The sequence below is a fragment of the Capra hircus genome, chromosome 19 (assembly GCF_001704415.2).
Source record: "Capra hircus breed San Clemente chromosome 19, ASM170441v1, whole genome shotgun sequence".
Classification (NCBI taxonomy): domain Eukaryota; kingdom Metazoa; phylum Chordata; class Mammalia; order Artiodactyla; family Bovidae; genus Capra; species Capra hircus.
Genome location: NC_030826.1, coordinates 59,844,887 through 59,871,408, shown reverse-complemented (window position 1 = coordinate 59,871,408; position 26,522 = coordinate 59,844,887). Strand labels below are relative to the sequence as shown.

The window sequence follows — 26,522 nt, the reverse complement described above, 5'->3', positions numbered from 1 at the left end:
CACATTTGCCTTGAAGGAAAGCCTGGAACCAGCTTCCCTCATGGCTCAGCCATAAGGAACCACCTGCCAATGCAAGAGCCTCTAGTTCCATCCCTGGGAGGGGAGGATGTCCTGGAGGAGGAAATGGCAACCCACCCCAGCGTCCTTGTCTGGAGAGTCCCATGGACAGAGGAGCCTGGCGGGGTACACAGTCCATGGGGTCACGAAGGGTCAGACAGGACTTAGCAAGGAGACAACAAATAAACAGCCTGGAACACAAGACTAACAGATCCAGAAGCATCTCCTGCCTGTGGAGCTTCCCTGTCAGCCATTATTCTGGGCTTCCCCTAATTTTTCTCTAAAGAAAAATCTATGATTTGGCCTGGGATTTTTTTTTTTTAATTTAGGACACACAGAGAAATACAAAATAAAAGTAAAAACAGATCAGCTAAAAAGCTGATGCAATGAACAAGGGCATAAGCAGTACCAAAACATGGGCCAGTTTGATCTTTCCTTTTGGCATGAAAGTATGGCTCATAATTATTAGAAATTTAAAAGTAGACCCAACTGTTTTTACTTTAATGAGAAGATGAGGTCTTTCTTACACTTCATTTTTAATCCTCCTGGACTGTCTTTCACCATTGTTCACTTCATAAAGTTGTTCATTTCATGAAGTGCTATTTACTAGTTAGTGAAAAACACCATAAAAACCTTTAAATCTTTGCATAAAAGGCAGCCTTCAGAGTTGCCTAGTTCCACTTGCTAACAAATTCAGGAAATTCTTCTCTATATATATTCTTCAAGTGGTCATCCATTTTCAGAATCAGTAGCCTCGCTCTTCACCAGATTGTTACAGATTCTAAAACGGATGGTGACTGCAGCCGTGAAATTAAAAGATGCTTGCTCCTTGGAAGACAAAGCTATGACAAACCTTGACAACAAGTTATAAAGCAGAGATAGCACTTTACTGACAAAATTCTGTATAGTCAAAGCTACGGCTTTCCCAGTAGTCACGTACAGATGTAAGAGTTGGACCATAAGGAAGGCTGAGTGCCAAAGAACTTGATGCTTTCAAATTGTGGTGCTGGAGAAGACTCCTGAGAGTCCCTTGGACTGCACAGAGATCAAACCAGTCAATCCTAAAGGAAATCAGTCCTGAATAATCATTGGAAGGACTGATGCTGAAGCTGAAGCTCCAATACTTTGACCACCTGATGGGGAAAACTGACATTGGAAAAGACCCTGATGCTGGGAAAGACTGAGGGCAGGAGGAGAAGGGGACGGCAGAGGATGAGATGGTTGGATGGCATCACTGACTCAATGGACATGAATCTGAGAAACTTCGGGAGACAGTGAAGGACAAGGAAGCCTGGCATGCCGCAGTCCACGGGTTCACAAGGAGTTGGACATGACTTAGCCACTGGACAACAGCAAAGTGGCTCTGAGTCCACGAGTGAATGTCTCCTGCTTCTTCCTCTCTTCTCCGAGGTCTCCTGTACCAGTTCTTCGCTGCTGCCATGTCTTCTCCTGAAAAGCAGAACATCCAGAATTGAACATTAGACCTCAGTGACGAAATCTCTCCAGTTCAACAAACTTTTATTACTTTCACGGAGAGTTCTGTGTGGATGAAATTCTGTTTTTGTTGACTCTTGGCCTCGATTTTCTGGGAAAGATTTTTCAGCTTGTTGGCCACCCCTCCCTTCCTCTCTGTTCCTCTTTGCTGACCTCCTGAGCTTGGGGATGGATCAGCTTTCAGTGGAATCATTTGCCTAGATTGCCCTCCTGTGAATTTTCCCGGTGCCTGGGGCTTAGGGGACTGGACCCCATGCACATGCCCATCAGCTGCTTGTTCTGAGATGGGTCAATCCCGACTGCTCCTGAGTGGCTCAAAATCACATCCCAAAGAACTCAGCCAAGTACCCAGTGCTGTTCTGAACAAGCTCCCCAGTCCTAGTGACTGAGCCTCCTCTTTTTTTTTTTTTTTTTGTTGATGAGATCAAATCCAAAGAACCACCTTCACCCTTCTTCTGCCAACAGCTCCTTTCCTCATTAAAGCTTAGAACTTTATCTCTGGAAGGAGCTGACTTTCTTATAGTCCTTTTCCCCTCAGCGTTGGCTTTCTTTTTGACTCCAGATAAATCTACCAAACTAGTTAAGCTTTAATTGTTTATCACTTGCATGCATGCAACTCTGCAAACCTATGGGCTGTAAGCCTGCCAAGATCCTGCCATGGGACTTTCCAGGCAAGAATACTGGAGTGGGTTGCCATGCCCTCCTCCAGGGGATCTTTCTGACCCAGGAATCAAACCCGAGTCTCCTGCATTGCAGGCAGATTCTTTACCGCTGAGCCACCAGGGAAGCCCCTCTTTATCCCTTGCAAACTGTTATGTAGAGAATGGATAAGCAAGGTCCTAGTCTATAGCACAGGTGGTGGTGGTGGTTTAGTTGCTAAATCGTGTCTGACTCTTGAGACTCCTGAGACTCCTGGACTGTAGCCCGCCAGGCTCCTCTGTCCATGGGATTATCCAGGCAAGAATACTGGAGTGGATTGTTGTTTCCTTCTCCAAGGGATCTTCCCGACCCAGGAATTGCCTCTTGAATTGCAGGCAAATTCTTTACCGACTGAGCTATGAAGGAAGCCCAGTTAACTACATTCAATATATGTGATAAAATATAATAGGAAAGAATATGAAAAAATATATACCCCAATCTCCCAATTTATCCCTCCCCTATACACACTGCTATATATAAAATGATAGCTGTAAAGACCTACTGTACAGCGCAGGGATCTACTCAATACTCTGTAATGACCTATATGGGAAAAGAATCTAGAAAAGAGCGGATACATGTGTATGTGTAACTGGTTCACTTTGCTGTGCAGCAGAAAGTAACACAACATTGTAAATCAACTGCACTCCAGTAAGTTTTTGTTAAAAAAAAAATGTGTGTGTGTGTATATATATATATATATATATATATATATATAATGGAATCACTTTGCTGTGCAGCAGAAATTAACACGGAGAAGGCAATGGCACCCCACTCCAGTACTCTTGCCTGGAAAATCCCATGGACAGAGGAGCCTGGTAGGCTGCAGTCCATGGGGTCGCCAAGAGTTGGACACGACTGAGCGACTTCACTTTCAATTTTCACTTTCATACATTGGAGAAGGAAATGGCAGCCCACTCCAGTGTTCTTGCTTGGAGAATCCCAAGGACGGGGGAGCCTGGTGGGCTGCCGTCTATGGGGTCGTACAGAGTCGGACACAACTGAAGTGACTTAGCAGTAGCAGTAGCAGAAATTAACACATTATAAATCAACTGTACTCCAATAAAATAAATGTTAAAAAATTCTTCATCCTCAAAATGGGGATGGTATTAATACCTAGTTCACAGGCTTTGGAAGGAAGTTAAACAAATTCACAGAGGTAAAGTGCGGGCACTTAAGAAGCATTTCTGTTCACGCTGGGGATAGTACGCAACCCTTTGCGTCCGCAGTCTGGTGCCCCATCCTGAAGCCCAGCTCCACACACAGGCTCAGTTGCTTTTATCCATACCTGTTTGATGTGAGCGATCACCTTCCTCGGTGTCTACCTGCTGCCCACACTCACCTCTCTTTTTAAAGTGTGTATTGTTTGTGTTCATCTGTTTCTGGCTGTGCTGGGTCTTTGCTGCCGCCCGGACTCTCCTCTAACTGCAGTGAGCGGGGGCTGCTCCCTGGGTGCAGGGCGGCTTCTCAGGGCCATGGGTTCTCTGGTTTCGGAGCTTGGTCTCCAGGGCTCGGGGCTGCAGTAGTTGCGGCATGCAGGCTTAGCTGTGATGCAGAACATGGGATCCTCCCGGACCAGGGATCGAACTGTGACTGCTGTGATGGCAGGCGGACTCTTGTCCATTGGACCACCAGGGAAGTCCAACCTCTCCTGAACTGCCCAGCTCTGTATTTCCCTATCTTTGTCGGCCTCTCAGGTGGCTAAGACATGAACACGAAAGCCCTCTGAGTCCTTCCCCCCACACTACCCTCCCTCAGCCCCACTGAATCCCTGTCCGTCCACAGTCGCTGGGGGCCTCCCTCCAAGCACAGCTGGTGTTCCATGCCAGTGGACAATCCCAAATCCTTGACCACTGACCTTTGGGCTCTGGCCATCCTATTGCCTCTCAGTCCACACACATTAGATTTGGTGCTTAGAAAGGCATCACTAAATATGTGCTTCTCCCTAAATATGTGCTCCCAGCCATGGGGCTGACCCTCGGAGCTCCCAAGGCCCACAGGCTGCAGCCGTGAGCATAGCCAGCCATATTCCACCACCAGCTGCTGCGTCACGCTTAACGATGACCTCTGAGGCTGCAAGGCTCAGAACATGGCAGTCCTCCATGCACAGGGCTGTAAGGTGAATCTCCGCAGTGGAAGAGGCACTCCTTCCCCTCTAAAAACATCTGGACTGGAACATAGTACATTCTTCCCTCGGGGGCACTTCTTTTGCAGTGAAGATGGAAATGTGATTTCTCTCATCCCACCCTTAGATTGCTTTGTATTGTTTTATGAGATGGGCAGTCAGATGTGGCCATGAGTCTCGGAAAAATCAAGTGCGTTATGGACTTGAAGGTCCTTGAGGCCCGCGGTGTATGCGGCGTGCAGCGCAAACCACGTGGGGAGGACAGGAGGGGGTGGAGAGGCAGCAGAGAGCAGCAAGGTCAAGGGCAGGTCACAGCTGGCTTCTATTGGGGTTTGCGTGGGAAAGGCCAGACAGCTTTGTATTGGCGAGCTCAAATGACTTGGGAGAACTCTGGGTGATAAGGGTGGTTCCAAGTTGCTTCATATCTGGCCCTGGGATGAGAAGGCAGAGGAATACTACCTTCGGGGGTTTGTAGCCATCTAGAGGAGACGTGGTCCTGGGTGGGTGCGTTAGTTTGTGTATCAGAGTTGTGCTCCCTGCCGAGTTCCTTTCTGTCTCTTTTAAGAACTGTCTATCCCTCCCTGGTGGCTCAGATGGTAAAGAATTTCCCTGTGATGCAGGGGACCAGGGTTCAGTCCCTGGGTCAGAAAGATCCCCTGGAAAAGGGCATGGCAACCCTCTCTAGCATTCTTGCCTGGAGAATCCCCATGGACAGAAGAGCCTGGCGGGCTACACTCCATGGGGCTGCACAGAGTCAGACATGCCTGAAACAACTGAGCACACACATGGGCTCAACAGATGGACCTAATAGCCGAACGTCTGGGCTTCCCTGGTGGCGCAATGGTAAACAATCCACCTGCCAATGCAGGAGACACTGGTTCGATCCCTGACCTGGGAAGATCCCACGTGGTGCAGAGCAATTAAGCCCCTGTGCCACAACTATTGAGCCTGTGCTCTGGAGCCTGGGAGCCTCAACTCCTGAAGCCCGCGTGCCCTAGAGCCCGCACTTTGCCACAAGAGTAGCCAGCACAATGAGAAGCGCACAAACCGCCCCAAGGAGGAGCCTCCACCTGCCGCAGCTACAGAGAAGCCTGCCCTGTGCAGCAGCGAAGACCCAGCACTTAAAAGAAAAAACAAGAGTCACGCTTCTGGTTGCAGAAGGAACTGATGCCCAAACCAGCCTGTGTCCCTTGGACCCGAGCAGCAGGAAGCTTTACCCTCTTCCCTCTCCTCAGGGCGCTCTGTGACGTCACCCACACAGGATTACTTTCCCTTTGTGTTCACACACTGCGGCTCAATTCCAAAGGGCGTCCAGAGGCAACAGGCCTTCCCTCCAACCCACCTGCGGGCCCTGTCATCTCACAACTGGGAACATTCTTCTCCGTGGAAAGGCATCGCCCAGTCTGTTCTCATGGGTGGCCTTACCCCACCCCCAACACAGCACTGGGCTTCCTCTGCCCTCCTCCCTTGCTGGCCGTCTTTCCATTCTGAGTGCTTCCGTCAGGTGGCTTTGCTGGTTGACCGTCCCTGAGGCTTGTGTGCACATCAAGGGCTGATCTTATCAGTGGAGTGGCTAGACACAGCTCAGGAAAGCACAAAAAACAACCTCAGATGCTCAAGTATTTTCCCACAACCTGCGTGCTTAGAGTTACAGGAATAGCATTGTCATTGTTGTTCAACAGCTCAGTCGTGTCTGACTCTTTGTGACCCCATGGACTGCGGCACACCAACTATTGGCCATCTGTCCAATAGGTCCATCTATTGGCTATCTCCCGGAGCTTGCTCAACTTCATGTCCGTGGAGCCATCCAACCATCTCATCCTCTGTCACCTGCTTCTCCTCCTGCTCTCAATCTTTCCCAGCATCAGGGTCTTTTCCAATGAGTATCAGGTGGCCAAAGTATTGGACTTTCAGCTTCAGCATCAATTCTTCCAATGAATATTCAGGGTTGATTTCCTTTAGGATTGACTGGTTTGATCTCCTTGCTGTCCAACGGGCTCTCAGAAGTCTTCTCCAGCACCACAGCTTGAAAGCATTAGGTCTTCAGCACTCAGCCTTCTTTATGGTCAACTCTCACATCCATACATGACTATTGGAAAAACCATAGCTTTGACTATGCAGACCTTTGTTGGCAAAATGGTGTCTTGGCTTTTAATAGGAATAGCACACTTAATTCTAGGAAATCTGCTTCAAGCCTTGTATACGAAGGATATATACACCCAAGATGATGACATTCACTCTCATACACCACCTAGAACCTAGCTTTGGAGACCTGGGCTGCAATCCTTACTTTCACTTTCAACCTCTATGATAGGTAGTGAACAACTCCATTTCTCTAAGGTTTAGTTTGTTAATTTGCAAACCAAAAGAAGGTATAATAAAACAGGAATCTGGGGCTTGCTCTTAGGACTAGGAAAGAGTGCCCAAGAACTGAGGACCCTCGAGAAGAGACCCAGCAGGACAGAGGAGCTGGTGTCACTGGCAGTGGAGGCTAGGAGCGCCTTGAAGGACTTGATGAGCATTGCATGGGGCCTGTGGGTGGGGCTTCCTGGGATGCATCACTCAACTGCCTGGCCATCACCTATTAGAGGGCTGAGATTTTGATTATGCTGTTCTATTGAGCTGACAGTAAAGTCTCCTTGTGGAGATGGAATGGGGGTATATGCCTACACGTATGGTGTTGCTTCATGACAGAGTGTTCTTAGATTCAGATGACAAGGATAGAGGTAACGCTTGGCCCTGCAGGGGACGGGAGGTGGATGCCAGCTTGGCCTGATGGCACAGACATAGATGTTGGGTCTCAGCCCTGGGACCCAGGACCCAAGAAGCAAATGGCAGCTCTTGGTTGGTGGTACTGGGGAGTGGAATTCACAAGATTGTGGTGCCAGGTAGCCAAATCCAACTGATTAAGAGAGCAAATATCCCCTCAACCTATTGCATCTACTCTCTTGAATGTGGGTGTGGAAGCTGGCATGAGTATATTCACAAGCTGTTGAATATACTCATGTCTTTGAGGGCAGGCTTCTGATTTTTTTCAAGGGCATCCAGTCTATTTTTCTATGGGAAATTTGCATGAGGTTTGGGAGTTTAAATTGTCAATGATATTTACATTTCTCAGTTAAAAAACCAATAATTCTTCCTCTGGTCCTAGATTCTGTGAAGGGGAAACAGTTATTTTAGTTTATAGCATATTCTTTCTGTTAAGATTTTAAACTTCTGCAGTACCACCAAGGCTCATCAATTGAATGAATTTTTCAGAAATGTTATCTCCCTTACATGGATGCAAGCTGGCATTTTGATTAAGTCAAAGCCAAAAGTTATTTTGTTACCAGAGAAAAGATGCTCTTCATCACCTCCTCCAGTCAGCCTCAAATGAAAGACAGCTACAGTTACATTAGTTATGAATGATTTTTAATAAAATCAGTAGCTAAAAATTGTGGAATTTTCAAAACATATTGGCAATCTCTCTCCACGTCGCTGTGCTGTGTACGTTCTTGGCTAAAAATGAATTTTGATTTGGATGAGGGGGATCTATGTATTTGTTCAAGCCTAGTACCTCTTGAATTTCCACAGATTATTTGCTGGATGAATTAGCCCAAGGAATTAAAAATAAAAATTTATAAACCACCTTTTGCTCCACTACCCAGAATGTTCCCCTTGATTACATCCTGCCTCTCTGATAGCTTAAATTCAGGGAACAGAAAGTCTTTTTATAAGCCAGCAATGTACAGAAATGGGGCATGCTTTTCAGAGCCTGTGATTTATTCCAAGCCAAATGCAAATCGATTTCTCACTTCTTTCCTCCTGTGGTTTATCTATGCCACCATCTTTCTTCGTTTGCCTAGAAAATCAAGTATTAAGTACAAAAGTCAAACCCTGGGGAGGCGCCTTTTGTGCCTTAAATGCTGGGAGAGGTCTCAAACCTAAACACCTTTCTTTTGGATCTACAACATGATGCCACCTTCATATTCTGAACTCTAGTTGCAGCGTGGGGGTCCAGTTGCTCTTCGGCACGTTGAATCTTAGTTCCCTGAACAGGAATCAAACCCACATCCCTTGCCTTGCAAAGCAGATTCTTAGCCAGTGGACCAACAGAGAAGTCCCTCAGGGGCCTGTCTTGACAGAGCTTGTGGGGTGTCCTTGGCAAGATTGATATCAGCTCAAGGGCAGTAATCATCCTCATAATCCTTGGGAATATTCCCCCCGTGCCAACCTAGTTAAAGGTTGATTGCATTGAAGAATACACAGAGGCTGTTTCCATGACCTTTCCAGCTCCTTACAGGCATTGGTAGGATAGAGCCTTTTACAGGGCAGGGGAAAGACTGACTTTACATCTTACCTGGAGATTTAAGGGGAAAATGCACCCACCTGCTTTAGACTGAACTCCCCAGTGTTCAACCCAGTGACTATTCCCACCCAAGAAATGCTGGGAACATATCACTTCTTCTTCTTTTTTTGGGGGGGTATAGTTGTCTTAGGGCTTCCCAGGTGGCACTAGTGGTAAAGAATCCGCCTGCCAATGCAGGAGACAAAGGGGACCCAAGTTCAGTGCCTGGGTAGGGAAGATCTCTTAGAGTAGGAAATGGCAGCCCACTTCAGCATTCCTGCCTAGAGAATCCCATGGACAGAGGAGCCTGGTGGGTTACAATCCATAGTGTTGCAGAGTCAGACACAACTGAAGCAACTTAACATGCATAGTTGCTTTACAATGCTGTGTTAGTTTCTGCTGTACAATGAAGCAAACAGCCATATGCATACTTAGATCTGCTCCTTTATGGTTCTCCCTCCCACCTACCCCCATCCCACCCTTCTAGGTTGCCGAATCAAAGACAACACAAACAGATGGAGAGATGGCACCATGTTCTTGACTTGGAAGAATCAATATAGTGAAAATGACTATACTATCCAAAGCAACCTACAGATTCAATGTAATCCCTATCAAATTACCAATGGCATTTTTCATAGAATTAGAACAAAAACGTGTACAATTTGTATAGAAATGCAACAGATCCCAAATAGACAAAACAATCTTAAGAAAGAAAAACAAAAACGGAGCTGGAGGAATCACTTCTCCTTTTAAGCTAAGTATCGCTAATCTCTGGTGGCTCAGACGGTAAAGAATCTGCCTGTAATGCAGGAGACCCGGGTTTGATCCCTGGGTTGGGAAGATTCCCTTACACCCTTATATCCTTATACCCTTATACCCTCTTATACCCTTCATAGAAGTATTCTTGCATGGAGAATTTCATGGACAGAGGTGTCTGATGGACTACAGTCCACGGGGTTGCAGAGAGTCAGACACAACTGAGCGATTAACATAACATTGCTAACCTGGGTCTCCCCTGTTTGTACAGACATTCACAGGTAATGAAATCTAACCTTCCACCTTAGGTAGGGTGATTTCTTCTTCTTCTGTAGCACTCTAGTGGAAACTGAAGCACAATCAGAGGAGAAGTAGAGGAAATGAAATACATGGAAACTCAAGAGTCTATCAAACGCACTAACTTCTGCCAGCTACCTAAATCTTCTGTTTTCTGTAGTGAGTGGCAATGCTTTTTTTGCCAAGTGTCTTTGAAAAGGCTCAGGCTAATAGAAAACTAATCTTATGTGACAAGCAACACACAGCTTAAGGTATTGTCTCCGTGGCCTGTCTATCCAAATCTTCCTAGAGAAATCATTTGTCTTTTATTTGAAGACCATCTTCATCTGACTGTATCCACAAAGGAAAACAGGAACTGAAATAAGAGCCAATCACAGTTGCTTTGTTTTCCTTCCCAGTAAAGATGTCCTGAGTTTTCATTTTGACAGCTTAGAACAGACACTCAATCATTTAAAGGTCAAAGACGCAGTAGGTGCTATCCAAGGAGTTCCTGGTCCATGAGCAAATGACATTTTTGAGTTCAATGATACCCAGAAGATTGCACAGATTAATAAACAGACTCTCTGTAAGTGTAAAAAAAAAAAAAGAAGATAATTTGCAGATGATTCTCACAAAATGGGAATATAACCACAGAGAGATAAGACATGGTTTCTGGTTGGAATTCCATGCATACCAAGCTTGGAGAAGGTCAAGCATGACAGCACACACACTTCCCATAACATCTGTTTCCTTTGGAACAGGCAGTTAGGTTCTACCAATGCAGCTCCCAAATCAGGCTACATGGGAGCCATCCTAGGTCGGTCACAGATGACCTGCTGTTTAAAAAGCAATGTGAGTGACTAGTAGGAAATGGGTTCTATTCTGAGTGATACTTGTGATTCTTCTGGGCTACTCTGGCATGGCTCCTGGAAGGCTGTGGGCATGCTAAGTTATTTCATTCGTGTCCAACTTTGTGACCCTAGGGACTGTAGTTTGCCAGGCTCTTCTGTCCATGGGATCCCCTATGCAAGCATACTGGAGCGGCTTGCCATTTGCTACTCCAGGGGATCTTCCCGACCCAGGGATCAAACTCACGTGTCTTTCGTCTCCTGTGTTGGCAGGCCAGTTCTTTACCATTGAGCTACGTAGGAAGCCTTGAAAGTTTTATCAAGGCAATTATGTGCTAGGAGGGAACTTTTAAACAAACATGGAAATTGACAATCTAACCATACTTAGAAAAAGAGAAATGGCTGATAAGTCTCAGCCTCTCACTCTTTTTTATTAATTTTATTGGAGTATTGCTAATTTACAAAGCTGTGTTTCAGGTGGACAGCAGAGTGATTCAGTTATACACACATCCATTCTTTTTCAGATTCTTTTCCTATGTAGGTTTTACAGGCTGTAGAGTAGTGTTCCTGTGCTATACTGTAGGTTTGCATTGGTTATCTGTTTTATCTACAGTGGTGTATGTATGTTAAACCCAAACTGCTAATTTATCCCTATGCCCATCCCATGTTTTCCCGTTGGTAACCACATATTTGTTTCTGTAATCTGTAAGTCTGTTTCCATTTTGTAAATAATTTCATTTAAATCCCTTTTAATTAGATTCCACATATAAGCAACACCGCGTGATATCTGTCTTTGTCTGTCTGACTTACTTTACTTAGTTACGATCATCTCTAGGTCCATGCTCCACTCTTTCTCTCTCCTCATTTGGATCGATACTTGAATGGACTGTAGCCATAGTTACGAGCACTGCAGTTAACTCCTCATTAAATACCAGGGACTGTGAAAGCAGGTTTGGGGACATAGCTCATTTACTCCTCCTAGCAACCTGTGAGCTGCCGCTTTTCGCGAGGGCAGGCAGAGGCTCAGGGACTAACAGGCAGAAGTGCACAGTCTTGCTCGTGATCAAGCCTCTGAGCTCAATGTCATGTCTGTTAGAACCCAGCATCTCAGTTCTTGAAGTTTCAAGACAGTAGATCTCAGTCGTGAGACTATGTGACGGTCCACGAGGGAGCTGAGCAGGGGATGGAAGCAGAGTGATGGGGGTGGGACCCGGAGATCTGCAGGCATAACAGGCTTCCCTAGAATCTCAGAAGCAGGTGGATAATAGACTACACTTAAAAGAATACACGTCTCCATCTCTGCTTTGCAAATGGGTTCATCTGTACCATTTTTCTATTGATAGAGTCCACATATATGCATTGATATATGATGTTTGTTTTTCTCTAATGGGATTGATGTATATACAGTACTACATATATAATAGGTAACTTAAGAACCTAGCATATAGCTCAGGAAACCCTACTCAATGCTTTGTAGTGACCTAAAATGGAAGGAAACCCAAAAAGGAGGGGATATATGTAAACGTACAGCTGATTCACTTTGCTGTACAGTAGGAACTGGATGACATTGTCGTCAACTATACTCCAATAAACATCGAAATTCAAAAGCAAACAAAGAAACAGCCCTCATACCCTTCTGTTTGTAGGGGTATTTGAAGGAGATTTTAGATTCCTGAAGATGAGTTATGAAGAACTGGTTAGGGCCAGCTCTTTAGGCCAATCAACAAGGAGATCAAACCAGTCAATCAATCCTAAAGGAAATCAATCCTGGAAGGACTGATGCTGAAGCTGAAGCTTCAATACTTTGGCCATCTGATGCGAAGAGCCAACTTGTTGGAAAAGACCCTGATGCCGGGAAAGACTGAAGGCAGAGGACAAGAGGGTGGCAGAGGGTGAGATGGTTGGATATGGACATAAATTTGAGCAAACTCCGAGAGAGAGTGCAGGACAGAGGGGCTTGGCTTGCTGTAGCTCATGGGCTTGCAAAGAGTCAGACAGGGCTCAGTGAGTGAACCACAGCATCATAAGTATCTAATTGCCTTCTTCAAATTCACCTGTCTCAAAAGGCCCTTTCCTTGTGTCTTGAAGATTCATTGACATAGACCTTAAAGTAGTCAAGTTGAAAAATGGCACAATGGTTAACATTTTCTTTCCAAAGTGATTGCTAATATTAGGATGAAAGACGATCCTTTAAACAGACTTGAGTATACCAGCCAAGCAGTGCAGGCATCAGCAGTTTAGTAGGTTTTGGAATGGGGAAGGGAGAGAAGGCGGCACTGAGGGAGAGGAACCACTTCAGATGCCTGTTGAACTTGAACTCTGCTGTGTATAGCCCTGATCTGTGGCCAGCTGCTTTCACGGTTTCTCCAGCAGCCAAATCTGACCCAACTCTCTCTTCCCCCACTTCCTTGTTTTAAATGAGATCTGGTTTTACTTAGATGAATTAAATGTCACTATATTTGTTTCTGTGAATTGTTCCAGCAAAAGTTACAGCATCAGTGTCTGACTTTGAACGTCTGTAATGCTGTCAGCCTCTCTGGGCTATTTATAGTTGCTTTTTAAAAGTTCTAATAAATGGTTTTAGACAGCGATTGGTTTCCTTTCTCTATAAGGAGCCTCAGAATCGGGATGCTTCAAAGTACCAGCTGAAAATACCTATTGATTTTTTTTTTCAGAAGGAATGCATGTTCATTGTAAAATTTTAGAAAGTGTAGCTAGACAAATTAGAAGAAAAAAAGGGAGAAAAAGTATATCGTGCCAGAGAGGGTCACAACCCATATTTTATTTATATCATTTTGTCTTTTCTCCATGTTTAAATGTATTTAAACTTAAAAACATTATATCGTACAAGATGTTTTATACTTCTCTTTTCATTTTTTTTCACCAAACAATCTGTTCTCTATTTCTTCTCTCATGCTTCTACTCTATCTCATTTAATGGCTACGTGAAAAGTGATGTGTCACGATACAATTGCAGCATTACCTATGGAACAAGCCCACATTTATTAGATAGTGAGCCATATCCAAAGTCTGCTACTACAAAGAGCCCTACAGATTAGCTGTGTCTCTCTGTCCTTTCATGATGGTTTCTTCAGGATAAACTGTTACAGGTGAAATTGCTAGATCTGAAACTGTGCCAGATTCACACTCTGTTGTCACACGTAGCCAACTCACTTCCACAAACAGTTCACATTATATATATATACACACACACACACATATATGGGCTTTCCGGGCGGTGCTAGTAGTAAAGAATCTGCCGCCAATGCAGGAGACTCAGGAGACAGGGGTTCCATCCCTGCATCAGGAAGGTCCCCTGCAGGAGGGCATGGCAACCCACTCCAGCGTTCTTGCCTGGAGAAGCCCATGCACAGAGGAGTCTGGTGGCCTATTGTCCGTGGGTCCTAAAGAGTTGGGCACAACTGAAGCCACTGAGCAGAGAGGGCAATGGTGACCCACTCCAGTACTCTTGCCTGAAAGTCCCATGGGTGGAGGAGCTGGGTAGGCTGTAGTCCATTGGGTTACTAAGAGTTGGATACGACTGAGCGGCTTCACTTTCACTCTTCACTTTCACTCTTCACTTTCATGCACTGGAGAAGGACATGGCAACCCATTTCAGTGTTCTTGCCTGGAGAATCCCCGGGATGGAGGAGCCGGGTGGGCTGCCATCTATGAGGTCACACAGAGTTGGATACAACTGACGCGACTTAGCAGCAGCAGCAGCAGAAGCGACTGAGCACACTCATGCATATGCGTGTGTGTGTGTGTGTGTATGCTGTGGTTTATTTGTTAAGTCATGTCTGACTCTTTTGCCATCCCATGAACTATAGCCTACCAGGCTCCTCTGTCCATGGGATTCTCCAGGCACAAATACTAGAGTGGGCTGCCATTTCCTTCTCCAGGAGATCTTCCCAACCCAGGGGTTGAACTCACATCTCCTGCATGTCCTGAATTAGTAGGTGGATTTTTTACCACTGCACCACCTGGGAAACCCCTATATTTTATCTTTGAAATAAAAATATAATAGCATGCATTTGTGTGGAGAACCACATTTCTAATCATCCAATCATCTTTTTAACAAGTTCTATTAAACACTTTTTAGTGCCAGACATTTTTTGTTTTTTGATCTCCATATCCCCGTCCTCTAACTTCACTGCTGGAGGACTGTATTGTGGAGCTTGGACCATAGCCCATCGTAACAGGAGAAGGGCATTTCAGGATAATCACGCTGGATGAAAGTGACAAGAGATGAAGGCCATTGTGGAAACCAGGTAAACCCAGGTTCTTACCTAATCAGGAAAGTTTGAATTCAGTGACAAAAAACACAGATGAGTTCCTGTGGTGGTAGGTTCTTGTGAGAACCAGGTCTTAAAACCATCCAAGAACAAAGGACACTGCAGCCAGCCTACAGATAGCAATAGTGAGAGCCTTAATAAGGAGAATGATGCAAACAGACAAAAGAGGGCAAGAGGCCTGTGCTGAGAGCATCGTCACCCATGGCAGGAGCCAGGAGGACCGAGGGTCTCTCAGCCCCGGTGCCAGCTCCTGGGCCCAACCTGCTCTGCTCCCCTTGGGAAACAACGCCGCCCCTGGGGCTCCAGCCACTCTCCAGATCCCTCACTCATCTTGCTTTCTCTGTGGTATTTACTCCACACTTTCCGTGATCATCTCCTTTTATTATTTATTAGTGCCCAACTCGCAAATGCAAAGGTGGGTGCGTGCATACATGCTAAGTTGCTTCAGTCACGTGTGTCTCTTTGTGATCCTGTGAACCGTAGCCCACCAGGTTCTTCTGTCCGTGGGATTCTCCAGGCGAGGACACAACTATGGAGTGGAATGGGTGGCCATGCCCTCCTCCAAGGCATCTTCCCGACCCAGCGATTGAACCCCAGTCCCTTCTGTCTCTTGCACGGCAGGCTCTGTACAGTCGTACAGAGTGCGCCACCTGGGAAGCACCACAAAGGTGGCTCCCTCATTCTTGAAGGTGGGTAGGTCAAGCACACAGCAGAAGTTCAATTTTTTAAAAAAAGTAATTCAAAAAAATGCAAAATAAGAAAAAAAATCACAAATTTTCCACTGGAGAGTTTTAGAGACCACTGGGGAAGGGCTTTCCTTATACAACAAGGGGAAATTGAACTGTGGTCTCTCAAAGAGACATTAAGATCTCATGACATCCATGAGAATCTGGGTCCAACTCAAGGTAAACTCTAAGCAACAAGGGCTGACACCCAACCAAGATGGGATGACAGGTTTATTTTCAAGACAAGAACAATAAATACCTTCAGAGATGGCTCAGCAATGCAGGTACATAGCATTTAAAACAGAAGACAGCATGATAAGCTGTTTGAGAATTAACTTGTTAACATTGCTGAGCTTGTCAGTCTTGTTTCCTTTAGTTTGGTTCCTCAGAGTAAATAGCAATAAAATTCTTAAACAGAGCTGGAAGTATATGTACCATGTACATAGGTGTGTGTGTGTGTGTGTGTGTGTGTGTGTGTGTGTGTGTGTGTGTGTGTGTGTTGAGAACAAGGTCTAGGGGGTTTTCTATTTGGTAATAGTTGTGAAATATTTGATGGAATAGTTGATGAAAGTGAAAGAGGAGAGTGAAAAAGTTGGCTTAAAGCTCAACATTCAGAAAACGAAGATCATGGCATCTGGTCGCATCACTTCATGGGAAATAGATGGGGAAACAGTAGAAACAGTGTCAGACTTTATTGTTTTGGGCTCCAAAATCACTGCAGATAGTGACTGCAGCCATGAAATTAAAAGACGCTTACTCCTTGGAAGAAAAGTTATGACCAACCTAGATAGTATATTCAAAAGCAGAGACATTACTTTGCCGACTAAGGTCCGCCTAGTCAAGGCTATGGTTTTTCCTGTGGTCATGTATGGCTGTGAGAGTTGGACTGTGAAGAAGGCTGAGTGCTGAAGAATTGATGCATTTGAACTGTGGTGTTGGAGAAGACTCTTGAAGGTCCCTTGGACTGCAAGGAGATCCAACCAGTCTATTCTGAAGGAGATCAGCCCTGGGATTTCTTTGGAAGGAATGATGCTAAAGCTGAAGCTCCAGTACTTTGGACACCTCATGTGAAGAGTTGACTCATTGGAAAAGACTCTGATGCTGGGAGAGATTGGGGGCAGGAGGAGAAGGGGACGACCGAGGATGAGATGGCTGGATGGCATCACTGACTCGATGGACGTGAGTCTGAGTGAACTCCAGGAGATGGTGATGGACAGGGAGGCCTGGCGTGCTGCGACTCATGGGGTCGCAAAGAGTTGGACGCGACTGAGCGACTGAACTGAACTGAACTGAACTGAATAGTTGTGAACCGATGCTTCTGAATGGTGCTATTGGAGAAGGTGCTTGAGAGTCCCTTGGACTGCAAGGAGATCCAACCAGTCCATCCTAAAGGAGATCAGTCCTGGGTGTTCACTGGAAGGAGTGATGTTGAAGCTGAAACTCCAATGCTTTGGCCATCTGATGTGAAGAGCTGACTCATTTGAAAAGACCCTGATGCTGGGAAAGACTGAGGGCAGGAGGAGAAGCGGACAAGAGAGGATGAGATGGTTGGATGGCATCACTGACTCAATGGGCACGCATTTGAGCAAGCTCTGGGAGTTGGTGATGGACAGAGGAACCTGGCAGGCTACAGTTCATGGGGTCACAACGAGTCAGACATGACTGAGTGACTGAACTGAACTGAATAGTTGTGAAAGATGAAAGGAAATGACTCGGCCCCTAGGGTTTTGGGGAAGTGGCGGAAGAAAAGAGAAATATGGCCCAGGTGGCTTAGCGGTAGGAAGCAGTGACGACATCCACGTCTCTTGGGAACCATGCGTCGTCTGCCTTGCTGTTGTTTACTCGCTCAGTTGTGTCTTCGCTACCCCGTGGACCGCAGCCCACCAGGCTCCTCTGTCCATGGGATTCTCCAGGCAAGAATACTGGAGTGGGTTGCCATTTCCTCCTCCGGGGATCTTTCCAACTCAGGGATGGACCCCAAGTCTCCTGCATTGCAGGCAGATTCTCTACCATCTGAGCCATGAGGGAAGCCCAAAGGAAAAGTGGGCTGAAAAAAAGGATCTCCAGATAAAGCTAATGGCGATATCATCAGGGTTGGATTTTTCATGTACCCAGCATCTCCCTTCTCAGCTTCTCCTTAAGTTTGCTGATAACATATTATATACATATGTTATAATATATGTATTTATACATTTAATATATATATTTAACATGTATGTTATCAGTGAACTTAAGGAGATGCTGAGTATGAAACCGCCTCTATTCAGCATAAAACTTTGTAAATTGATTCAGAAAGAGAAGCTGTAAGATTCCATCTGGGAAGAGGTAAAATCCATGGTTACTGAGAAGCTGGACCAGGGTTGGGGGGGTAGGGGGAGGAGGGGAGAGGGAACAGAGGCGGAATGGAAGCTCGATATGTAGCCACGGCTACTCTGGGGGGTGTGAGAACAGCTGAGAAGGAAACATGAAATGGTGTGGGTTTGTCAGCAAGGGAGACACTGAAATCAGGCAGACAGGGGGTACGTGGAGGAGGACGAGCAGCATCTTGCAGGCAGTGGGTGAAGCAGACGTTCAGTGACTGAGTGTCAGGCCCTCCTAAGAGCATCTGAGTGTCTTATTGATGATTCCAGGCAAGGTCAGGCTCAGACTTAATTCCAAGGCAAGAAGTTGTGGGATAGATTTTGTGCAAAATAGCTTCTTGGGTTCTCTCCTAACTCATTAACATCTCTCTTTCTTGCCTCTTCACCAACCAGAGCCCACCTACATGCCCCTGGATCACACCTCTCCTGAACTCCCTCTCCCCTCCCCAACCCCCTCACCCCCGACTCCTATGAGCAGATCCTCAAAGACCATGACCTTCATGGAGAATTCAGGCCACCCTTTCTAATCTCTACCCTGTCAACTCTCACGTTTCCACTAAAATTTACCCCATCTAATAGTTTTGCCAGGAAAGTGACTTGACTCTGGACAACTTCATGAAAGTCACTTACGTGGGAAGGAAAGTGCTTGCTCATCTCAAAGGCCACAGATGTGACCAAGTGAATTTTATCAAAGATATTTTAGACTTTTATTGGTTCTGCCTCTCCACTTATACGGATATGATTACTGTTGCTATTCATATATTTATATTAAGTAGATGCTAGTGACTGGATCAAATTTTATTACAAAAGTGACCAAGGATTGTAAAGTCTAAGCCACTGTGTTATACACTCAATGTGCTATTGAGAAGCTTAGGCCTGAAGAACTATTTACAGAGCATTCTGCCTGGTAAACGACTGAGTTTGAGAGTATATAGCAAAATGGCAGAACTGCTTCAAAACTGGTGAGCCTGACTGACGCGCTTCTGTGCGTTGAGAATAGGGGACAGATACGCAGGCCGCTCCTTCCTTTTGCTGAAAATATTCCCTGTCATTTCTATGTGCATGCTCTGAAGCTCAGTCGAGTCCGACTCTTTGTGACCCCTCGGACTGTAGCCTGCCAGGCTCCTCTCTCCATAGGATGTCCCAGGCAAGAGTCCTGGAGTGGGTCGCCATTTCCTCCTCCAGGGGATCTTCTCGACCCAGGGATGGAAGCCCCGTCTCCTGTGCCTTGGAAGGTGGATTCTTTACCACTGTGCCAACTTCTGTAGCCCATGCACTTTATTGGTAAAGGTTTCTCCCTGAATTCACACCAAGATCTGAAAAACCTGGGGCCTGACAGCAGATGTCACTAGTCAGAGCAGATCAAGGAACTTTAATGTCTTGACTTAGCACAATGAGCAAGTTTGGAGAAAAGTCGTTATCAGGGTTGGATCTCCTCACCCTTCTAACTTTCTCTCTCTCACCTATGTGTCAGCAGTTCCCTCCTAAGTTTCTTTGTAAATAGCTATGAACTTGGATGCTATTTTCAGGGAGATCCACCCTCCTCACTGTGTGTTGCCTCCTACTCAAGCCACATCTATAAAAGAACTCCATGTCAGGATAAAGGCCATGTAACATTGAAGAGCCTTTCCTATCTCTCTCATTAATCGCCAGGCAAGGTAGTTTGAAACCGGTGTAGAAAAGGGGACCTTAGATCTAGCATTTGTTTTTGAGCTTTATAGCCCACCATTTTGTAGTTTCAGTGATCAAATTTCCATTTTTATTTTTTTAAAAAAAGGAGTTTCGCAGGCAATGAAATGGCCACCATTAGTTTTAGGAGACCAAGGAATAAAGCACGCAGAAAGAAAATACACGCAGGAGCACTGCAGATAGCTTGCTCTCTTCAGTGGTTTGTTGCTCAGTCGTGTCCAACTTATTGAGACCCCATAGGTTGTGGTCCCCCAGGCTTCTCTGTTCAGGGGGTTTTCCAGGCAAGAATACTGAAGTGGGTTGCCATTTCCTCCTCCATGGTACTTTCCCGACCCAGGGATCGAACCCGAGTCTCTTGTGTCTCCTGCATTGGCAGGTGGACCCTTTACCACTAGCACACCTGGGAAGCCCTGAAAATAATTTCTCATGATGGAATTGATGGGGACAAGATGATTTTGAAAGCAATCAGGTCATTTTAAAGCCCAATTTTAATTCTGAGGAAAACAAATGTTAACTGTCGAAATGTTCAGTCAATCAGCAAACCTTATCCTCTGTTCTTTATCCATAAACTATTAGAAGAGTGCTCAAGTTAACACAACATACGAAACAAGAGACTAAAAATAAAAAACACCTACGTTGTTTCTAGCCATTTGGACAACAGGGCCTTTGTAAACATCTTAGCACATGGTGCAGGCTGAAAAATGGTAAACACTAAATACATCAGTTTGGCTACGATCTAACATTTAGCTTAAAAGAAATTTCCTTTTAGGAAATGCGTCATTTACATGGTGGGAAAATTGAAGGATAGATGAATAAACTGTACACATTTAAACAGAATCTGAACGCTTTTCTCTGGATAAGTTGAAATGAATGATCAGGATAATAAACCACAGTAGAAGACCTGATGGTTTCGGGAACAGAATTCTCACAGCTGTTAACTTGTATCCCTGACATTGTCACATTACGCAGAAATAATTTTTCCACAGATTCACATTTGCTCACTCGCAGCTTGTATTAATTGAAACTTCATTCACCAATTAGCATACTGTGGAAGGTATTTTTAAAAAGGGCTTGTTTATAACAGTTGTTGGCACTACTGAAACTCCGAGCGATGCCAAGTAAATGCCATTTCAAAGGAAAAACTCTCTCCCTCTGGCAGCAGGAAAGAGCAGAGTGTCTCACAGCGGCTCTCAATTTACGACTCCCACGATGGGTGCAGTTCCCTGGAAGGAACTGGGTTAGAAGGGAGCATGGATGAAGAGGAGAGCCCTGTCTCTGAACTGGCTTCTTAATCTGCAGTCCTGCGGGCCTCTGATGAGACTGTCGCATTCTCACGGCTCCAAGGATCAGAGGAGGGAGGAGGAACTGACAACCTCGAATAGCTAACTGTTTGTAAGATGTCCATCCGAGGCACATCAGACAAATCTACACAGAGCCCCGTATCCTGTGGGCAACCTTTGTGGAAATATATATATATTTTTAATTTAAATGTTATTTTTAATTGGAGGATAACTGCTTTGCAATATTGTGTTGGTTTCAGCCGTATCTCAGCATGAATTGGCCGTAGGTACAACCCCCTCCCACCTCCAGCCCCAGCTCACCCTCTAGGTTGTCACAAGGCATGCGGTATTCTACCTTCAACATTTCAGGATGTGTTTGCTCAGCCATGGGCCATATCCTGAAAGTATGTGGCTGTCTCCCCAAAATGCAGTTGAAGAGCTGACCAAAGACACGTGACTAATCAAGGCAGATCTGAAGGCTGATGGATCAAGCGGCCAGAAGCAGACGGATGGACGGGGAGAACTTGGACATGCCTCCCAGGGCATTTTGGCTGTAGACAGAGTGTCCATCCTCACAACGGGCCACCGGACAAAGCGGGTATTGTAAAGTGGGCCTGGTCCCTGGAGAAGAAGAAAAATGATGCCTGTTGACTTGGGAGGTGGGGGGCGGATTAACTCGTTCCTCCCTTTCCTAGTGGATAACTACTTGGTGATTAATTTCTTTGGTTGGTCTCCAGGTGGAGGTGTCTCAATGTCTAGAATAGTATTTATTCCTGTGAAATTTTTTATGCAGTCCAGCAACAGGATCCTCTAGTGCAACGTCTCCCCCTTCCTCCACTCTCCCCTACCTGGCACAGGTAGATGATGTGGAAAACAGGTTCTAGAAACTCCTGAACATTAGCCCTGGGCCCCAGGGACTTGGCGTTTTTGGCAGAGAAATAACTAAAGACCATTCAATATTGAATTATCCAAACTTACTTTCAGACTTGAGCTGGAAAGCCGTTGACCTATATTGAAGATGGTGAAAGCAATAATAACTGTATGTATCAATATAACTTGATCTTTTAAAGACCGAATGAATTTGGAGGGAGGAAAACGCCTTTGCTCAGGCAGGGGTGTGAAAACCTTAGGAACACGGTGAAGAGCCGGGGAGAGGGCCCAACCACAGCACGCTCCCTTTAAGAGGGAAGCAAGAGGAGCGGCCTTGGCAAATCTTCGGCTTCTATTCAGAAAGAGAAGAGCTTCCAGTGTCAGAGAAAAAAAGGAAAGAAAGACAGTAGAAGAAAAAAAAAGGATGGATGTTTTGAAACAAAGGCAGGAGCAATTTTATACTTTATTGAAAGCTTACCTGGGAGTGGTTTTAACTTCTCCAGGGTTAAGAAAGATTTTTTTTTTTTTTCTCCTCTCAAAACTAGAGGAGGAGCTAGGGTAAAGGAGTTGAGTCTGAAAAGGCATCCTTGTCAGTTCTGTTCTGTCCTGGGAAGTACACAAGGAAGAAACACCTCCGTGGAAGAGACAGGAGGCTGCATATACAGAAGGCAAGGGACCGTCTATGATACAAGCTGTATGTAAGTTACGTTGTAACAGTAGCATAGAAACCCCTCTTTTCTTAAGTTACTTTTTACTGGAGCACAGCTGCTTCCCATTGCTGTGTTAGATCCTACTGTCCAGCAGAAGGAGTCAGTCACAGGTGTACGCATATCCTCTCCCTTCTGGCTTCCTTCCCCCTCAGGTCACTACAGTCCATTAGGCAGAGTTCCCTGTGCTATACAATGTGATCATCAGTTATCTATTTTATGATATTTTATACACCATAGCAATTGCCTATATGTGCCAACCCCAGTCTCCCAATTCCTCCCTGCTCACCAACCTTTGGAACATAGAAACTCTTAATTGCCTCCTTTTTCTAAGGAAAACCATCTGACTTAAACAGAAAGCCTCTAAGATGGCTGGACAAATACCTGACTTCTATTTTGCCTTTTTACATTATAGATTGCTTTGTTTTCTAAATGTCCTCAGGCCAGAAGCATCTACAAAATGAAGACAATTTTTTTTTTCTTCTTTTTTTAACGTTGGGTCAGCAGGGGCCGTGAGGCCTCATTTGGGATAATCACAGTGTTTGCTGAAGCCTTATGCATATATAAAAATGTTATTTTCTCTAATTGCATACTTTGGTCCTGTAATGACTGAGCTGGATTCTAAACTGAAATGAGTGATCGATACTTAATGTCTCTGCCGTTCAGATGAAGTCTGAGCTGTTTCAGACGGCATCAAATTGCTTCGAATTGGGCCAATTGCTCTAAAGACGGAAATTGAAAGCTAAAGGAGCGTGTGGAATTTTCTGTTTTTCAGATTTGAAGTGAAAAAACCCAAGCTCGCAAATAGCCGCGCTCCTAGGACCCTTGCTTCCCCAGCGGTGGCCTGGATACACCCTCAAGGGCACTGGAGAGCATGAGCTACTACGGCAGCAGCTACCCCATCGTCAGCGTGGACCCCAAGTGCCCGGGGTACACCCCGGAGCACCTTCTGGCCGAGAAGCGCGGAGCGAGGAGGCGCCTGCTGCACAAGGACGGCAGCTGCAACGTGTACTTCAGGCACATTTCCGGGGAGTGGGGCAGCTACGTGGCGGATATCTTCACCACGCTCGTGGACACCAAGTGGCGCCACATGTTCGTGATCTTCTCGCTGTCCTACGTCCTCTCCTGGCTGACCTTCGGCTTGGTCTTCTGGCTCATAGCCGTCCAGCACGGCGACCTGCAGGACGGCGGCCCGGACGCCACGCCTTGCGTGGACAACGTCCGCTCCTTCACCGCGGCGTTCCTCTTCTCCCTGGAGACCCAGACCACCATCGGCTACGGCTACCGCTGCGTCACCGAGGAGTGCCCGCTGGCCGTGCTCGCGGTCATCCTGCAGTCCGTCCTCAGCTGCGTCATCAACACCTTCATCATCGGGGCGGCCCTGGCCAAGATGGCCACGGCCCGGAAGCGGGCGCAGACCATCCGGTTCAGCTACTTCGCGCTGGTGGGCATGCGGGACGGCAAGCTCTGCCTCACGTGGCGCATCGGGGACTTCCGCCCCAACCACGTGGTGGAGGGCACGGTCCGCGCGCAGCTGCTGCGCTACGCGGAGGACGGCGAGGGGCGCGTGACCATGCTCTTCAAGGACCTGAGGCTGCTCAACGACCAGATCATCCTCGTCTCCCCCGTGACCGTCGTGCACGAGATCGACCGCGACAGCCCCCTCTACGCGCTCGACCGGAAGGCCGTGGCCAGGGATAACTTTGAGATCCTGGTGACGTTCATCTACACCGGGGACTCCACCGGGACGTCCCACCAGTCCCGGAGCTCGTACGTCCCCCGGGAGATCCTCTGGGGCCACAGGTTTCACGACGTCCTGGAAGTGAAGAGGAAGTACTACAAAGTGAACTGCCTGCAGTTCGAGGGCAGCGTGGAGGTCTACGCCCCCTTCTGCAGCGCCAAGCAGCTCGACTGGAAAGACCAACAGCTCCACGGCGCGGAGAAGGCCCCGCCCGTGCGAGCATCTGCCCCGCGCGACGCCGAGGTCAGAAGAAGGTCGTTCAGCGCCGTGGCCATCGTCAGCAGCTCGGAAAACCCAGAGGAGACCACCCCCTCTGCCCCCGAGGAATGTAAGGAAGCCCCGTACCAGAAGGCCCTGCTGACTTTAAATAGGATTTCCGTGGAATCCCAAATGTAGTCCTGAATCTTAACTGTGACGGCTGCCTACCACCCAGCGTTTCTTTCTCTCTAACCAATCACCATAAGGCAAGTAGTTATATATAAACAGAGCTTTTGAAGAATGTGACACCTATCTTTGATGGTGATGAAAGATAAATAGAGCAGGTTAAGCTTGATAAAAGATATCTAAACATTACATTATATACAATTGTTTAATTTTTTTTTTTTTTTTTGGCTAGCAACTATTGTATTTAGGGAGGCTACCAAGAAGCCTAATTGATTAATTTAAATTTCATCTCTTTTAATTATTCCATACACTTGTATTATCAGTTGGAAGTATAATATTTCAGTAATAAGGAACAAAGATAGGCTATGAGGACAAATAATAATAGAGAATAGAAAGGAAAATAGCACGGACGATAAAATGTTAAACATATCCAAATTGATAGTGTAATGAGCTGCCTATAAAAACCTTATGTCTTACAATCAAGATGTGCAAGGAGCGCCTTCAGAAACTTGTGGTGTTGAGCTGTTTCACTATGAACTCACCCGACCCGTCTGAGCCGTCGTGTTTACCCCTCCCAGGGTCTTGGTATCAGCTGGCAGAGAATGTGTCTGTAAGAAGTAACCTATCACCAAATTCTGACCGGCCTATGTGCCACTTGCCAGGGAATGATCAAAGAGGGCTAGCAGTTACTATTTATCTCATCCGGAAGGCAGAAGAAACATTGGCATTACTTTTCAGGGAGAGATTTCTCTCTCAAACGCCCTGGGTGATTGACTCTAAGGAGTGGCTGTACGTGGAAGAGCAGACGTAAGGCAACCACGAGTCTTGTCAGGTCGGTGACGAGGGGGCTTCTTCCACCCACCTGCACCCACCTTCTCTGAGGACAGGAGGACAGACTGGGATCGCAGAGGTGGGGTGAAGAGTTGGAGAGCCATAAACAGTCTCAGACTCTCCGAGAGAAAGCATGTCCCTGTATCTTGAAAGACTGGAGCTCTGGTTACACATGGGATAGGGCCTTTTTTATTTTTATTTTTTGGGCAGTTGGGTGGGGCGTTAGGAGGTGGAGAGACTGTGAGGAGATAAGTCTTTATTTTTGCCTACGAGCAATTATGTATATTTTCTATCTCGGTCACTTTAGAAAACAGAAACAACTTAAACTCTGGATTTTAAGAAACCCTTCCTTGGAACTTGGAACCATCATTTAAATGAAGGATTTTGTGAAATATAATTAAGGTGAATCACCTTAATTTTGAATGCACATTTTGAAGCAGATCAGCTAAGTGCTTCGGAATTGCTTAAATTGTAGGGCAGGAGATAAATGTGTACATTCTATTTCCATGTTAAGAGATGTTGATCATGATTACTTTAAACACAAACCTGATCACCTAGGAATGAAGAGTCACTCTAAGCTTTATCAACTGAAGAATTATCAGCTACCTTCAGAATTATCTGTGTGATTTTTTTCCATTGTTGCTGAGCTGACATTAAATATATGCCACAGTTCTCTTTTTGTTTATTTTATATAAATATAAATATGTATACACATAGTTTTTGCTTTTTTTCTGGAAAATTCCCCCCTCTCTTTAAATTAAAGCGCATAAGTAAATTTTACTGAATCAGAGTACCAGATTACCAATGGAAGTAAAATATATGGGTACATAAGCTAGTTTTCTTTTGTTTTCTTTTCCTCCCTCCCTTCCTTCTCTCCTTTTCCTCCTTCTTTCTTTTGCCTATGAGCAATAAAGTCATTTTATAAATGCACGCATGCAAATCTTTTATTCCTGCTGTTGTATGGATAAAAGATCTCTGAAGGTCACAGGTTGCAAAATTGTCCTGGAGCTTAATGTCAGAGAGCAAAATCATGCAATTTGTTTTTCTCATCTTGCTTCAGAA

General features: G+C 45.8%; 1 protein-coding gene across 6 annotated transcripts in view; it reads left to right on the top strand.

Annotated features, from left to right (window-relative positions):
• KCNJ16 (potassium voltage-gated channel subfamily J member 16) overlaps positions 1-26,240 on the top strand; it is a 68,747-nt gene extending 42,507 nt beyond the window's left edge. For 3 of the 6 annotated variants that reach the window (XM_018063910.1, XM_018063909.1, XM_018063911.1), the window contains exon 2: positions 23,280-26,240. In XM_018063910.1, the coding sequence (XP_017919399.1) occupies positions 23,379-24,641 (1,263 nt within the window). In that variant the 5' untranslated portion in view covers positions 23,280-23,378 and the 3' untranslated portion in view covers positions 24,642-26,240. Of the gene's footprint in view, positions 1-21,165; positions 21,526-21,911; positions 22,496-23,279 lie in introns of those variants that run through there. The other 3 variants (XM_018063908.1, XM_013972641.2, XM_018063906.1) reach the window with 3 other exon arrangements.